The 16,859-nt window shown below is 32.8% G+C and overlaps 1 protein-coding gene across 1 annotated transcript in view; it reads left to right on the top strand.

The window, feature by feature from the left end:
• LOC132704523 (transient receptor potential-gamma protein) overlaps positions 1-16,859 on the top strand; it is a 94,266-nt gene that overhangs the window by 45,667 nt on the left and 31,740 nt on the right. Inside the window, exons 4-5 of the mRNA XM_060674551.1 lie at positions 5,064-5,206; positions 11,130-11,291. Of these exons, the coding sequence (XP_060530534.1) occupies positions 5,064-5,206; positions 11,130-11,291 (305 nt within the window). The remainder of the gene's footprint in view (positions 1-5,063; positions 5,207-11,129; positions 11,292-16,859) is intronic.

Below are 16,859 nucleotides of genomic sequence, written 5' to 3'. Positions count from 1 at the left end.
TATTATTTTCAAAAGCCTTTTTTAAAAACACCGACCAATTAAATAATTGAATTTGCGCGTTTTAAATTAAAGTTGGCGTTTCAGTAAAATAAGATTTATCTTGTCTCGAATAAAGCCGTTCGACAAAATTGAATTTCTCCGGTTTATTTGTCCTTGAGACGGTCTTCAGCGAGCCGACGTAGAATACAAAATTAATAGCTAAAATAATACTTGTTACATAGCGTTATTCGATATTAAACAATTTCTGATTTTGCACATGGCCTTCACAATCTCACCCATGATTTCCGATGCAAAAGTTTCGTGATTTTGTGTTGACCATTAAGCATTTTTGATCGAACGCGTCAAAAAACTTGGAAAATGTCAAATTTTGATGTTTTTTTACCAAGCGCCCTGGGTACAGGATGATTCACGTTGAGTAGCCTGTTTGAAGTTCTAGAGAACTAACATATTTTAAAATTATTTTGCATGTCCGGAGTTGCCAAACCGACCGAAAACGAATGGCAACATTGGAATCTCATCGAGAACACCATACATATTATTATTTTTATACATTTGTGGATTATTCATAAAATTTATATTTTTATATATTACTTCCTATACCTAATTTGAACTATTTTCGAGTCATTGATGGTTAAAAAGTGTCCGTTTTCCAAATTTCACAGGCTACAAAGTCTAGACGGCTCTGAGTAGAGCAAATCGGTTAGCACATTCCCTATCTTAGTTTTTTTATAAGCTAATGACGCCAATTAAAAATTTGACAGGAGTTGTCAATTTTGACAGGAGCTGTGAAATATGAATATTCCATCATCAAACCGTTTTGCTCTACTTTCAGCGGTTTGCATGTTATAGCTTGTCAAAAATGAAAAACGCCCACTTACCTACTGCCAATATCTAGAAAACAGTTGGAAGTAGGTATAGGAAGTACCACAAACGATTTACCAGGTTGAAGAATATCTAAATATGTACTATGATGGGTGTCCCGTTTAAAATTCCAATATTGCCATTAGTTTCCAGTAGATATGGCAACTGCGCATTGTCATAAATGTTTTAAAAATATAGTTTATCACTTCTTATGGCCGTGCACTAATCTTGAACAAGGTCACTTTTTTAGTTCTCCAGAACTTTTGATATTCAACGCGAATCACCCTATATTTTCACGATGTTTCAAAACAAATGCGGAAAAGTTAATCATTTAAAAAAATATATTTAATTTTTTAAATTAAAACACTAACATAAGGGTTAAAATTTCTTTAATGTATGTAATAAAAACGCAATCAATCACAACGAAAAAGTTAATGACACCGAGGAACATTTAAATTTTTTAATTACCTTTTTTATTTATTTATTAGATCGACTTACAGACCAATTACTAAGTAACAAGTTGCAATTGCCTTAAGAAATTAACCTATACTGCTTGAAATACGCCTAAAAAGTTTATTCCATCAGCAAGAAATGCAGGTAACATACTGGATTGTAACAGTTTTACAAACCACGCTTTTGTATCACTAATTATATCAATTTTCCTTTGGTATATTGTCATGACTCTAAAATTATCATTGTCACAGTCTAGACTATTTATGAAGTTAAAAAGATACAGTGGTATAGCTCTTCGATTGTGCAACTTTTTGCAAAATAGCTGGCAAAGTTAAAGAATTATCTATTTACAACCATTTTCAGTCTCTAGTTCTCTGTATATGTTCATGTCCCCATACAGCAAGATATTTGAATATCGAAAAGCTTTGCTTTATATCATTTATGAATAATATTTTTTATTACCTTTTCAAGGTGCTTAAGTAAACGTGAAATCTTAAGTTTTCATTTCCTACATATCCTCCTGGATTTATACTTTTGAATAATTGAGATTGGAATGCCTGTCTATTTAAATCCGCAATTGCCTGTCTTATTCTTTCTTCTAAAATTTAGATGGTGCTTCGTCTATTATACTAAATGTTGGTCTGTACATTGCGCAATAAAAAGTGGAGATATATTGTGCTTTTTGGTTGTCGTAAAAGAATTTGTTGACTGGCAGGACATTGTGAGGAGGTTCTCAGTCCTTTTTTCATTTTAGATTTACATTTGAATAGACAAATAGTTTTGGTTAGTTCTAAAATCTTTTGTGTTCTCTTCATTAATGCTTTTCTGTTGAAGATTCCTATTCCTGCAATTAAACTTCTTTGGATTTCCTGACAAAAGTACAATCACTTAATTTTTGAAAGCTTTTTTTGAATTTTGGGCAACGATTTGCTGAAAATAGTTTTTGCATCAGGAAATAAAAAGGCGAATATTTATAAAGCTTCTTTCCGTTGTTCCGAATTCCGCTTAAGTGTCCTCCTTTTATTCAAAGATATTTATTTTTGTCTGGCGAATAAGATAATCTCCTATCCATGATAATCGTTGCCAGCTCTAGATGTACTTCGCAGTTTAAATAAAATCGTTGGAATAACCTATCTCGCACAGTCTCGTAAATAATAATTGTATTGGATTCGAGTTGCCATTGCTTGCTTATTTGTTACGATTGCTTTCATCATGGGTATTTTAAATTTTGAACAGTTATATTTCCAATAATTATAGATAAAATGAGTATATGTGCATTTAAAATCAGAAAAAGAGACCTATTAGAATATAGGGGGCGGGGGGTTCCACTGAAAAAAACTGTCAAAATTTGACAAATTCTTAGGTTCAATAAAAACTACGAAACTTTGGTATTTGTCATTTTTTTCGTCTCTCAAAGGCTTTAAAATAGGAAAAGCCTCTACGTATTATACAGGTTGGTCTGTAATATACGCGTCAGACAGTAACCGTAGATTCTAGCCATCAAATTGTAGCCAAAATTGCTTTAACAAAATGTTGCTCGTTTAAAAGATAACAAATGACTTGTTAAAGTTAGATTTTCAATTTAATATTTATTTTTTAGTTTTTGACAGCTACCACCATAGGATGACTGATCCTATACTGAGAAATTCTCCCGTTTCAACTTAATTGATGTAAAGATATAATGCTCGGCAGCCTGCGGTTCGATTATAATTCGTAATATTTTCTATATATGGAACGTCCGTTTTAATTACTTTGTAAAATTTGTGAATCATTATGCCTCCGACTTTTCTCAAATTTCTTAATATAAAAACAACAGAAAAAAATTTACTTTAATTTAACATTTGTTGTTATTGGAAGGAGTAGGTTTCACATATCTAAATTGCGCAGTTTTTTTTTAGTCAAAGCATGCTGTTAATGGCTGTTGAAGTCCTAGTGCAATTTAATTTTATAGCATATTTTAGCGGATTATTGATGTTAAACAAGAATACCTTGTTTTCTTAAAAATAATCAATTTATCAGATTTCTAACCAAAGTTCCCAAAAAGTTTCATGGAAAGACGTGTAACTAGCTCCCCTATTTACACCACAAAAACTTCTTTTTGGCAAATTTGGTGTTTATTGTCTTAATAAGTTTTTGGTTTAATGGAGAAAAGAAAAAAATTTAAAAAATAAAATCAATAAAGAAATCAGCCAAGAGAAAATGCTGGAAATTATTTTTAAGTTTCTGAAATGGCCAAATCTATTTTGTTAGATGACTTTTACTCTTTCAAACAGGAAAATGGGGGGGGGGGTGCTACAACATTTCGGGAAATAAATATCAATAACTCCAAAATGACTTAATGGACTTTAGTAAAGTTGGAATGGTTAAAAAGATGCAATCAAACTTGGTATGAGAGAGATGCCACAAAATGGCGTATTTTGACATAAAGGAAAAAACAATTATTTTCTAAAAGAAAATAAAAGCAATGATATGATTTTTTTAAGTCATCAAATAGTCAAACAAGAACCCAACAACTCAGTGAAAACCGCATCTCAGTATCTTTATCCTAACCTAAAATATGAACAAAAGAATTTAGAACTCAACGGAAGTTGTGATATCCTTATCTGTTTTCAAATATTGGGTATAATCACTTTTTTTTATAAAAACTTAGCTTTAGTAACTCATTTCTCACGTTTTAAGTAGTAAGTAGAAGACCACTTTGTTTCCGTGTCCTGCTAGATTTCCAGACCTCACTGTCCAGGAGTTTTACCTTTAGGGTAGAATCAAAGGTTTTATTTATCAAACTGGCCCTATCACCCCTGAAAATATGGTTGATTGTATCCGAAATGCTGAAATTAGTACGGACCTATTAAAGGGCGGAATGCACTTTTATAAAAACCTTTGATTTTTCTTTCAATCGATTTTGTTGTGTTTTATCATTATCAATGTTTAGTTTACATAAAGTTCTAATTTGTTAATTTATAAGCGTTGCGTTCGATTAGGATAAAGATATTGGAATGCGGTTTTCACTGTGTTGTTGGCTCTTATTTGACTATCTGATAACGTAAAAAAATTCATATCGTTTATCTTTTTTTATAAAATAATGTTTTTTACTGCTTTTTTAGAAAATGCCATCTGGTTGGTAGCAGGGTATTAATTGCAGGTCATTTCCGAAACTCAAAAATATTTTTCTTTTTAATTTTTAAGGAACATCCTTTTCCCGAATTCTGTATCTCGTTTTCCTTAATGGGACACAGGGTATATTGACGTCTAGAGTCTACGGTTACTCTGGCTCAATTATTACGCAATGTACGAAATGTGGAATTTTATGTTAATAGTCGCTCAAATTTACTTTTGTCAGTCACTTCGTTCAGCTGTCAAGTTTTTTGTTAAAACGTATTCTAGTCTTCCCTAGTGGGTAAGAAAATTATATCGAACAATTCTCCTCACAACCCATAAAGATTTTACTTTTCCGCGGCGACTTGTTTGCGTATCATTCGAAACGACAACCGTAGCAGACGTCTTTATTTACGTCACCAGCAACTTGAACGTTCGCTACAGTAAACATCATTATCAATACTGACAACCTGCAAAATAAGTTTTAATATCCTCTTCGAAAGTTGTTTCGGTGAACGATCGTTGTCGAGCCTCATTCACCAACGCGCACCTTCGAATTCTTAAATTAAGCATGCTTTTGGATAATTTCGAGGTATCGAAAGATTGCAGAAATTTTTCTAGACAATAATGCGAGTAATATTTCTTGTTGGTAGAGCTGGGAAGCGCTGCCTCCAGACACTGCCACATTCACGCCAGATATTACTCCTCTGATTTTGTCCGCCCATAGAGATAACTACGAGATTATTAAGATATTGTTAGATAGGGGAGCCACCCTTCCGATGCCGCACGATGTCAGGTGAGTTTTAGAGTTGCAGAGCGTCTAGCGTTTGCATGGTTGAAGCAAGTTGGAAAACATCATAAGAAAATTTTACTCCAGTTTACAATCCTGCTAGTTGTTAATTACGGATTTATTTTACATTACTTAATTAGGTGGTAACATTTTGTTTGTCTTCGTAACTTCAGCTTACTGTTTTAGAGTTTTTTAAATTCAAAACAATTTATTTCCCTTTAGATGCGTGACAATTGACAATCACACAAATAAACGAGGTTTAAAAAGCATTGTTCTAAGGAGTCGCTTCTGCAATTGAAATACTTCGTCAATTACCCGCACATACAAGTACTACGGTTCATATCAAATCATATCATATGCAAAATATGACATGATATGATATAACTAATTATAGCAAGTGAAGAATTCACAGTCAGCATAAAAGAAATGTGTACATAAATGTGTCTTTTAATTCAACGATAGAGTAGAAGCAGTAAACTAGTAGGTTCTCCTTAACATTCGTGCCATCTACATTTAAATCAGAAGAATATTATGCAGGGTGTCAAATTTTGATCAAGGGCGTAACTTTTAAAAGGTATAGGTAACAAAAACTACAAGAACTTATTGGTGGATTGGCTTTTAGTTTTTTTTTTCTGATAAAATCGGATAAATTGTGTTCTTTTTCAAATGAATTCCACAGGGGACTCTAATACTATTTCCAAATCTTCTGGATATCTCCTGCGTCGGTTGTTGATGAACTAAATTTGCTGAAGTTACGTGAATTATTCTGTTGGCTGCTTCAGAACTAAACTGAAATTAAAAAAGTGGCATGAACATTAAGCTTGTGCAGAATCACATCCAAAAATTTAAAAAACTAAGTCCATTACTAGGGAAACAATCAACCTCCTCTCAAATAACAAACACAATTGTATTATCTTACCAACTTTCTGAGAGAGAAAAATTAGTTCTTGCGAAAGGTTCCAACCTCGTCCTTTCCCCACGTATTATCCCAAAAGACGAAATCATTTCAAATGTCTAGTATATCCTAAATAAACTGCCACCTCGAAAAGCTAATGAAATTTGATTTGAAACCGCAAAAATCATTTAAAAATCTAATTCTGGCATCGTGATTTTAAAAGCAGATAAATTAAATGCTCCGGTAATCATGAACTCAAGTGAACAAACGTCAGGAACAGCTAGCGGTTGTTCATTATCACCAGTCCTCGCGAATATATTTATGGAAGCCTTTGAAATGATACGTTTGTTATTTGGCCTCATAGTCCAGAAACCATAGAAGATTTTCTTAGCTATTGAAATTCTATACACCCTAACGTACGTTTTACTATTGAATTGAAAACTAATAATAATCTCCCATTCTTAGATATTTTTATCAATAGAAAATCAAACTAACATTGTGTCATTCGGTTTACAGAAAACTTATGCACACAGACCAATACCTTAATGCATTGTCATATCACTAACCGGCCCAGTCGGTTAACAACTCTCTTGTTAACAAAGCCGTAAAACTATCTCAGCCCGAGTCACCACACCAAAAGTAACACACTTTATATCTGCTCTACTCTCTAATTTCGAAATTAGAGATGTTAATCGTTCCATCAAAAAATACACTTCAGCACAACCTTCCAAAGACAAAGATTCCGAAAGCAACCCCACATTTGTCACCGTTGTCTTGCCTTTTACATTCAACACATCACTGACCACTTATCAAAAGTTATAAAGAAATATAATTTTAAAACCAAATTTACCACTTGTCCAAAAATCTCTCAACATCTTCGATGCGTTAAAGAGAAAATTCATTTTGAGATAGCAGGAGTTTACAGCATTTCATGCATCTGCGGCAAAGAATACATTGAAAAGACCGAACCAAAAATATCAAGTAGACTTCAAGAAAATTAAAATAGCCTTAAGACTACGACAAACAAAACCGAACATTAAATTTTATTCGATAAAACTAAAATTCTTGCATGTAATCAATTCTTCTACTAACGACACCTTCGAGAATCTATAGAAATCAATAAGCAACGAAACAATCTTAACCAGTCATCCGAGACAACGTTCATGCCCCTCCTATATCTGTTTAAATTTTAAACCTGTGTAACCTGTCTACTTTTACAAATGTGTTTCGTGACTTTGAGTGTTTTATACAAATATGTATTTGTTGATTTTGTTTTGACTTGCTACACATACAGTTTATATTCTGTGGTTAAATAAACAAAGCTAAACCTAACCCTAAACCTAAATCTACTCAATTACAACCGTCGCTCGTGATAGCGTCGGGTACAGCCAGGCGTGAGGGTGTTCCGCTAGAACGCCAACATATATAGCTTCCTTAAACTTCTGCACTTCTCAATGAGGTTTCTTGTGGACAACCCGAGCTTAGGACCATATGTGTTGTTAGGTTTATTGTGTGTTTCCTATATTCTTCAATTCTAATGTCTTATACATCTTTTTGTTTGTCCGATTTCTCCGATATATGACTCCTCATAGTCACACTCAGACACACAGAGAGAGAGAGAGAGAGAGAGAGAGAGAGAGAGAGAGAGAGAGAGAGAGAGAGAGAGAGAGAGAGAGAGAGAGAGAGAGAGAGAGAGAGAGAGAGTGAGAGAGAGGGGGAGATCCACCTAACATCGTTCTGCTGTTGCTTCCCGTTTACAATTTGATATTTTTTTGTCAATACATTTTTGAGTGTATCCATTATTGATAGTGCTTAATTTTATATCGAGTGATTCGTCTCTGCATATTGTGATTACTCATTCAAAGAGTGTTTGGATGATTCCTAGTTTGGTTGCTTCAAAATTTAATAATTTAAATATTAAATAATTTAAAGGGTACTTTCTTCCCGTTATTGCAGTTTTTGTTGCCTGTACCGCTAAAATGTTGCGCCCCTGATGAAAATTTGATCAGATTTTTCATGTGTCTCCAGTAGGGGGCGTTTTCGACATATATAGAAATATGTTTTGCTGTTACAGTTTGGCCCACTATGAATCACATTATATAAATGAAAATGGCGACTAATGCCAACAGATATTTTCAATTTAAGACAACATTTTAGAATATTAATGCCAAATCTGCCCTGATAATTTTGATTATCGAAATTTTTAGAAATATACGCAAGATTTTTATGAATACGAATAAGCTGTTTGGAAAACACGGACAGCAAAGCAGTAGCTACAGTTTACTTTCTTTTTGTTCTTAAAATTATATGATACTTTTCACATGCAACTGTTTACACGTCTATTGCAATACAAATTGATTATTATTTATTATTTAGTTAAGGGTATACATAAATCAAATGCTCTTCCAAATCAGCTCAAAAACTCGTTAAAATTATAACACGCACGGCTCCCAACGGGCAGCTTAATTTCTTCTTTCAAAACGTGTTAGGAAATTTCATATATATGGCGAGTCGATAGTGATTTATTGGGGCACGGTATTTTCTAAGTAAAATTTTAAATTAATTTCAATTCTCTGCTCATAAAGGGAGCACTAGTGATCGATATTTATATATAATTTTAATAACTTCTCCGAGGAAGAAGGTTTTTTAATTTTTTCTTGAGAATTAAGCAGTTATTCTATTGCATTATAAATAGTAGGTGTAAATTACATCTAAAATAATCTAATAAATATTTGAAGCAGTTTATTTTAGAATCATTCTTAAACTTTAATTTTTGGTAATCCTATACTTTACTTTACTTACTTTAATAACGTAATAACGTAAATACTGTAAATTAATTTTGAGTTTCAAAATGGCCACCAGGAACTGCAATTGCTATCTAAAACTTGAAAACTCGGTTTTTGCAAAAATTTCTAACGTTAACCGTAGTTAAAATGTGTACTGTTTCAAAGCTCAGACCAATTAAAACCTTTTGGATATTCTCGGAGTCGCTAAAAATGACTTTTCCTAGGCTAGACTATGACTGACGCGATTGCTGCTAGGTGGTGTTTTCTGATCCAACAACCCAGTCAAAATCCCATCTCAATATCTTTATCTTACCCTCAAATATGAATAAAACAACGCTCCAGAAAAAGTAGGATTTTGAGAAAAAAATTGACTTTGCTGGAAGTTATTATTAATATCTAATTATCTCCAAAGTGACGAATACTAACTCGATCACTAACCAATTGTTGGAGACAAACAAATTTTATTAACTATGGACGTTTGTTTGAATGGTAAAATGAGGAGAGTTGAAAAAATAAATAAAACATGAAAATTCATTCTGTTTTTTTATCTGACCATCTTTCGTGTCATTAGTTGGTACTTACCAAATTCTCTTGCTTGCCTGCCGTTTTCATTAGTTTACATTAGTTAAATATTAATTAGAAATTAAACGATACGTTAACGATAAACGATAACGAATGAAAATACTAATAATTTCAATACATACTTAAATAATTCAATAATTAATAAAATTGGTTAGCTGTTAACAGTTGCTTAGTTTTGTTAAGTTAACTAAAACAAAAAATTAATTAAAGAATATATTAAAATACTAAATTGTAAAGTCACAATAACTTTGCGTTTTATTAAGTAAAGTCGAGATAATTAGACATTAATAACAACCCGTAGGCTTGACCAATTTCCCAAAATCCAACATTTTTGTAGTGTTAATTTGTTTCGTTCATATCTTAAAACTTTTTGGAACTATGAATTAATTGTTTATGAATATATGAAGAATGGATGCGATAGAACTAGTATTTTCAACACGTAAAACTAACTTAAGAAATATGAAGCGTAATTCTAATTCATACTATTTTAAAGCGCAATGCACAAAAATAAAGATTTTCAAAACTCCATTGCAAAAAAAAACTAAAATCAATAATTTCTTTTTCCTCTGAACATGTTAAAATAAAAAAAATTAAAAGATAAAAACAATGATTGCTAGTCCCTGTTGGGGTTTATCTCTGTTTAATGTTCCATCAACCTCCTGTCTTACACAAGCCATATTCATCATAGCTTTGAATACCACCATCGGCCTTCTTCTTGTATTTCTAGCTACATCATAAGTGACATATAATTTATCTCAGAGGTCTACTTTGGTTTGCGTTTTTTCATTAGTTGATTCATCAGTTTGATCATCATAGTGCAATCAAGATATATGAATAACATTCCAATACACCTTAGACCCATACGAAATAATGATAGTATTCTTTTGAAATCCGCATAATAAAGAATGAACACAGAGCGAGGTCATGTCTTGGAAAATGCTCACTTTTATTTTTCTTTATATAGCCAACGTACGCAATTGTATGCTCCCAGACCATTTGTTCACTAAACCCACACTTCGTCGCACGTTAGATTTCAGCAGTATAAATACACTAGGTGGATCGTTGGGTAGATCATAAGTACCTGATGGCTGTTTGCTGACATAAACTTGTAGATTAGCTACATAGAAAATAGCAAGGCCTACCAGGGAAAATATTTTTATTCCATACTTATTCGGTTTACTAAGAGTATATTGCATGTCGCAAACATCTTAATTGTGGAATTCTCTGCTACGGTATATGCTTTTTTACAGTCTTCAACAAAATCTCACTTTCATCTCTATAGTATCCAATGAGAGATTATACGATCATGAGACATATCACTAACTAAAATTGCGAGTCCTGTTCCATCCCATAAATCCTTAGCATTTAATAGGTCCCGTGAGATATTTTAAAACTAAAAGTAGGCGAAGAACCATTTGAAAATGCTTTTCAGTTTGTTCTTGAATGAATTGTGTGGAGTCCTTTTACACAAGGAAAGTTTCTTACGGGCTATAGGTTTAATAGTAATAATCTTTAGGTCTCATAGCAGCTGTAGAATATTTATTAGGTGTATCTTGTTTCCTGACTACTCCAAATGTCGCAGTTCCTAACAAAATAACCATCCGATTTACGCGGTGATGTTTCGTACGTACCGTATAAATGTGTTCCTTTCGCATTTGTTTTGCAGATGCGGTTGCGACGAATGTGTCACGTCTCGGATGGAGGATTCTCTTCGACACTCGAGGAGTCGCATAAATGCATACCGAGCGCTGGCGTCGCCGTCCTTAATAGCGCTCTCCTCCAAAGACCCCATCCTCACCGCGTTCGAACTTTCATGGGAATTACGCAGGTGCGATCCACACTCTGAAAACGAGCGTATTTTATATTTCCAGTTTAGGCGCCGATGCGAAGCCGTTTACTGGATATAATTGGTTCTTCAAATTTTTATTATCTTCACGCTGAGAGAAAATGTAGTACCTACTTAAGGAATGGATTTTGATGAAATATGTGTAAATAGCCCTATTGCGTTAACAGATTATTATTGTTTAATTTATTTGTTTACCTTCATTTCATTACTAGTGGATTATATTCGACTCCCACCATTAGGATCTCGGTGACGGTAAAAGATACAGCGTGACTTAAATTATTATTATTATTAAATTATTTTTGTTACTTCCGGAAATATTGCGGAAAAACTGAACCTTTCTGTTTTCGTTTTTATTTTTTTTGTCTTTATTTTCAAACTTATCAAAAATCTGTAAATACATTGTCATTGGAGCTCAAAAATCCCTTAAGACGTTTCGTTTTTCTCTAACCATCAACTTTATTTTTTCTTATTGTAGCCATAATGGATTTTTGCAGTGCAGAAATAGCCCGTATTATTACTTTTTTATGGATGTATTACAAATTGTATTTGTATTGCGTCAAATTCCAAATATTGAACAAAAACTTGTATAAATACTTGTAGTAAGTATGTATTGTTAGTTATCAATTTTCAAATCTGTCTATGATATTTTGATATCTAGTGCGTTACTGTGTCATTAAAAATGAACTTTACCAATGAAGAAATACGAGATGTGGTAAAACTTTATTATAAGAACAATAGAAACGGTGTCAAGACATCGGAAATGTATTTGAACATGTATCCTGAAGTACGACAACCTCATCGAACTTTGTTTAAATTATTGGACAGAAATCTCAATGAATTTGCTTAGTTTCATAAACTAAGACAAAAGTATGGAGACAGAGTTAACGAAGAAACTAAAGAAAATTTGCTTAATGAGGTAAGATTAAGGAGAAATTATTTCATTCTTTTCAATAAAAATTGGCATTGAGCCCGATAACATCCACACGCCGAGTTTATTCTGATGTAGGGGCTTCTTCTCATACGAGTGCGTAGAGACACAATTACAATTATGTAATTGGCTACAAAGGAGACCTGATTTTCCAGCTTTTCTAGAAAATGTGTTTTGGACAGATGAAAGCACATTTACAAATTGTGGAATATTTAATCTAAACAATAAACATATCTAGAGCACTAATAAGTTCGATTTAGTCTTCATGTGTGGGCAAGTATTTATAAAGACAAAATTTTGGATAATCATTTCCTTAACAGCACTCTGAATGGAGAACCATATTATCAGTTTTTGATATCAACGCCTAAAGACTATTTGGATGATTTACCTTTGATCCTCTACAACAGCATGTGGATGGCGCCGGGATCGGCGATCAGATATCTGATCATCTTTCGACAAGGTTTGGGGGCAGATGGATTGGGAATAATGCACCACGGTACACTTAAAACAAGAATTTACGGACGGGGTGAATACTAAAATATAAAAGTGCTCCAAATTAACATAATCGGAGAAATTATACAATACATCGCGCAGTGCCTACAGAGAAGAGTAACACTGTGTTTTCAGAATCTCGGACAGTATTTTGAGCATAACCATTATTATACTGAGCTTTTTGAAATTATCCTGAAGTTTCTCATTAACTATACATTCATATTTTTGTGTTTGTTTATCAAACGAAGCAAACTCAGTCAGATTTCTATGCAATAATTTAAAATATAAACAGGATACATGTTCAAATACATTTCCGATGCCTTGACATCATTTCTATAGTTCTATAATTCGGGCTATTTGAGAAAACCGAAACGTCGTAAGGGATTTTTGACCTTTCCATAAGATGATGCGTAAAAAGTTCGAATGAAAATAAATGTATTTACAGATTTTTGTTATGTTTTAAAATAAAAAATAAAATAAAAACCAAAACTGGAAGTTCCACGTTTTCTGCCATATTTCCGTAAGTAACAAAAATAACCTCTATATCAAATCGAAACATTATTGAACTCATCGATGTACAACTTTGATCCAATTTAAGGCACCCTGTATCTCTCACCTTATGGGGATGGTCGACCTTGAAAAATCCGATATATTACACCCGAATGCTGACTGCTTCGCGTTTACCATTTATAACCTCGAATTGTCAGAGAAGGGTGGCTGTTCTGGCTGTTATCGGCTTAGACCAGAGAACTCGATTTAATAGGAAATTGCACCGACGCACAGTGTTTCAAATGACAATACTACGCGACCAAAATTTTGTGCGTGCAAAATTTCGCACTGGATGGTTACAGTTAACAGAAAAATAATTAATTTGAAAAGGGATTAACTTCGTGGCAAATTTAAATTACGCTTTTCATATTCCGTCACTACAGGCGCGCTACAAATTTTTGAACTAGTAATTGCCCATTTTTTGGCTTCACAAAATACTTATACAGTAAAACGTGGAAACTTTTTTTATTCGTTTTTTTCCCCAGCGCTTTTTAAAAACATGTAATTGACTAGATATGTTATCTCAGATAGACACATATTTTGACATTTTAAAAAATATATCTTCTTTCCATCTTAATTTTATCCCCTTTAACATAGTTCAATCATTATTACTTGAAACTGATTTCCACCAGCTGACATTGTTTCCATAAATTACGGAGTTTTCTTTAAGCATTTACTAGAATTCAGTGACCAGCTAAAAATATATGAAAACCATGTAACTTTTTTATAAATTCAATTCAGCTTTTATACTTTCCAAATGTACAAAAATTACGGAATATATTTAAAATTAAGTATAAATATTTACATTTGTTGATTCGCTTCCTTAAAATTCTATTTTATATTGAATAGAAGAAGTCCCGTATTAGTCGAAAATAAAAATGAAAGCTAATGGAAATCAGGTTCGACAGTTTGTTTTAAATTTACCCTTACATAATTATAACAGTAAAAATTTGTAACGGTAAATAAATTTAGAATAGAATAGAAAATTAGAAAGATATATCTCGTTTTACAAAAGTTTATCTGGACAGATATGCATTTTCAGCTTTAGCTCGAATCTTACAAATTATATCATTTGCAATACATCTTAGTACGCCACTGTATTCTACGCAAGAAGATGTATGGGACTCCGTTTTTACCATCTCATTACGATTACGTTTCTGTTTCGAAAATGGGTCTCTGTTTTACTGAAATCGACCACAGTATTCCAAAAACCGCATCCCTCTATTTCAAATAATAAGTGAGATTCCCCTCCATAATGCCGAAAAATGGACACATTGCACTTTTAAGCAATCATTTTTTAAGTAAAAATTTAATTTTTATTCATTTAATTTTATCATACCTCAAAATTAGTATAAAATAATTTAACCCTGAAAAAATGTCAAATTTTAGAAACAATTGCAATTTACAGTTTATTATAAATAAATATGAATAAACGCTAATTAATTATTTAAGATGATCTGATATTTGGAATCAAAACAAAATGTTTCCATAATAATATTTTTTTTAAAATACCTTTGAAGGGCACCAAATTACCCTTACCATTTGTGAAACATTTACCATTATCATTAGATTATCAGATTAATCTGTTCATTTTATTACTATGAATTTTCTGTGAATATTTTTAATATTAGCTAGTTTTCATTTTTTTGTAAATTCGGCCAGCAAAAACGTTATTGCTTTAGAGAAACTGCACATTTTCCGATATGTAAGCGCAATTTATGTACGTCTCAAAGGTGCGGTGAGATCGGTTGCGAGAAAAATAATGCTTCTAGACACTTATCCGCGTATGAGACCGTTACCAAAGAAAAACGAACCTGTGCAGTTAGAACTTTGCTTTGTTCAGATCCATATATCTCGCAATCATGTTGACCGTTGAAGCGGGCTCAACAGTGTCGTGATTTTTAATTCTGTTGTTTTTATTAAAACTATTGAATTGTTTAATAATAGTAATAATAATAATAATAATAATAATAATAATAATGATAATAATAGTAATAATAATAATAATAATAAAAATAATAATAATAATAATAATAATAATAATAATAATAATAACTCTTTATTTTCTAACAGATTCTCTGCCAGATTTGCATAAAACTAAATTAAAAATGCTTCTTCATTAACAATCTTCTTAAATAAGTCCAGACTGGCGTTGAATGGATATGCGTCAGTTTCACTCTCAAGATCATTGAAATTTGCCTGAGAAAGTGGGCCCCTCGTTCCAGCATTGGCAGACGTAGTTGGTTGACGAAAGCGAATATTATGTCGTGCATAAGACAGCACACGAAAATTGAGTTGCTGTAGTACCTCTGCACAATCGATGAGGCCATTGCATAGTTTATATATAAATACTACCCAGAACGCCCACCCTCCCATACTCCAAGGACAAAAAGTTAAATCGCTTGAGCAGTTCTGTATGGTCGCAATCCAGGTGTGGAATCCAACCATCCAACTTTAGGAATTTTCTAATCCTTTCCAATTTATTAATGTGCACTTCATAAATGAGAGACCAAATTATAGAAGCCTAACCAAATTTAGACTTAACTAGGCAATCATATAACCTCTTTAGACAATCTTTTGTAGTGCGGAAAATGAAACGGAGGTTCCTGTTTGCTTACTCGGCTATGCTCTCAGTGTGCATGTCAAAATTAAAATCCTTATCAACATCCACCCCAAGGTCATTGACCATCCTACTGTCCACCAGAGAAGTACCATCAATATAATACGGGCAGAAAATTATGACATTTTTGAATATCAAGCAGAAGGCCATTCTCCAGGGAATGTGACTTGAAATATTAGAGTCAATTAATAAAGAGAGAAAAGAGAAGCGGCACTAGATAACTACACTGGTTGCGGTAAATTTAAAAGACTTGAAACCATTATGCTAGACGAATAGTGAATGGTCTGATAAGCATGTCCTGAAAAACACACTCAGATTATCCTCAAGACCAATTGAAGACATCTTAGTCAACAAAATCCCGTGACCCATTCGGTCAAAGGCTTTTGGAGAAATCTATGTAGATTCATCGAGATCCATCGACTTATAGTTTGTTATTTAGGCTATTTTGAACATATTGAAAAAAACAGAAAAGATTTGTAACTGCCGTTCTAAGCGTGTAAAAACCACGCTTTTCACCTCAGGAAATAAGGATTCGTACATTTTCCTAATAATATAGGGGGGAGGTTTTATTTAGAATACCATACTCAAGATATCTTGATAGCCAACGGTTACGTTACATAACTAAATAACTGCTAAGTTCCTATTTACTTTTAATATTTCCCATACACTTCGATAGCAATATTAAAATCTGTCTTCATCCAAATACAAAAATTTTCATCATTACAAGATTTTTAAGAATGAAAAAAATGAAAATTTAAAATTCCATCCCCAAAAAAATGGTACGTCAATATATTCTTAGGAAGTTAAAAGTTTCCTTAGCGTCGAATGTTTTCACAAAGTCCCCTGCTTATATCTAAATTAAGTATCTCAATCTTCTCATGGCACTAATTACGTCATTGATTACCGCGCCTTAAACTACCAGTTCCAATCTGGCCGAGGGAGATGGAGAGAAAGGGAGAGA

Source organism: Cylas formicarius, unplaced genomic scaffold (assembly GCF_029955315.1).
Source record: "Cylas formicarius isolate icCylForm1 unplaced genomic scaffold, icCylForm1.1 PGA_scaffold_7__23_contigs__length_41026272, whole genome shotgun sequence".
NCBI classification, from domain to species: Eukaryota; Metazoa; Arthropoda; class Insecta; order Coleoptera; family Brentidae; genus Cylas; species Cylas formicarius.
This window is presented reverse-complemented; position numbering and strand designations above follow the sequence as displayed.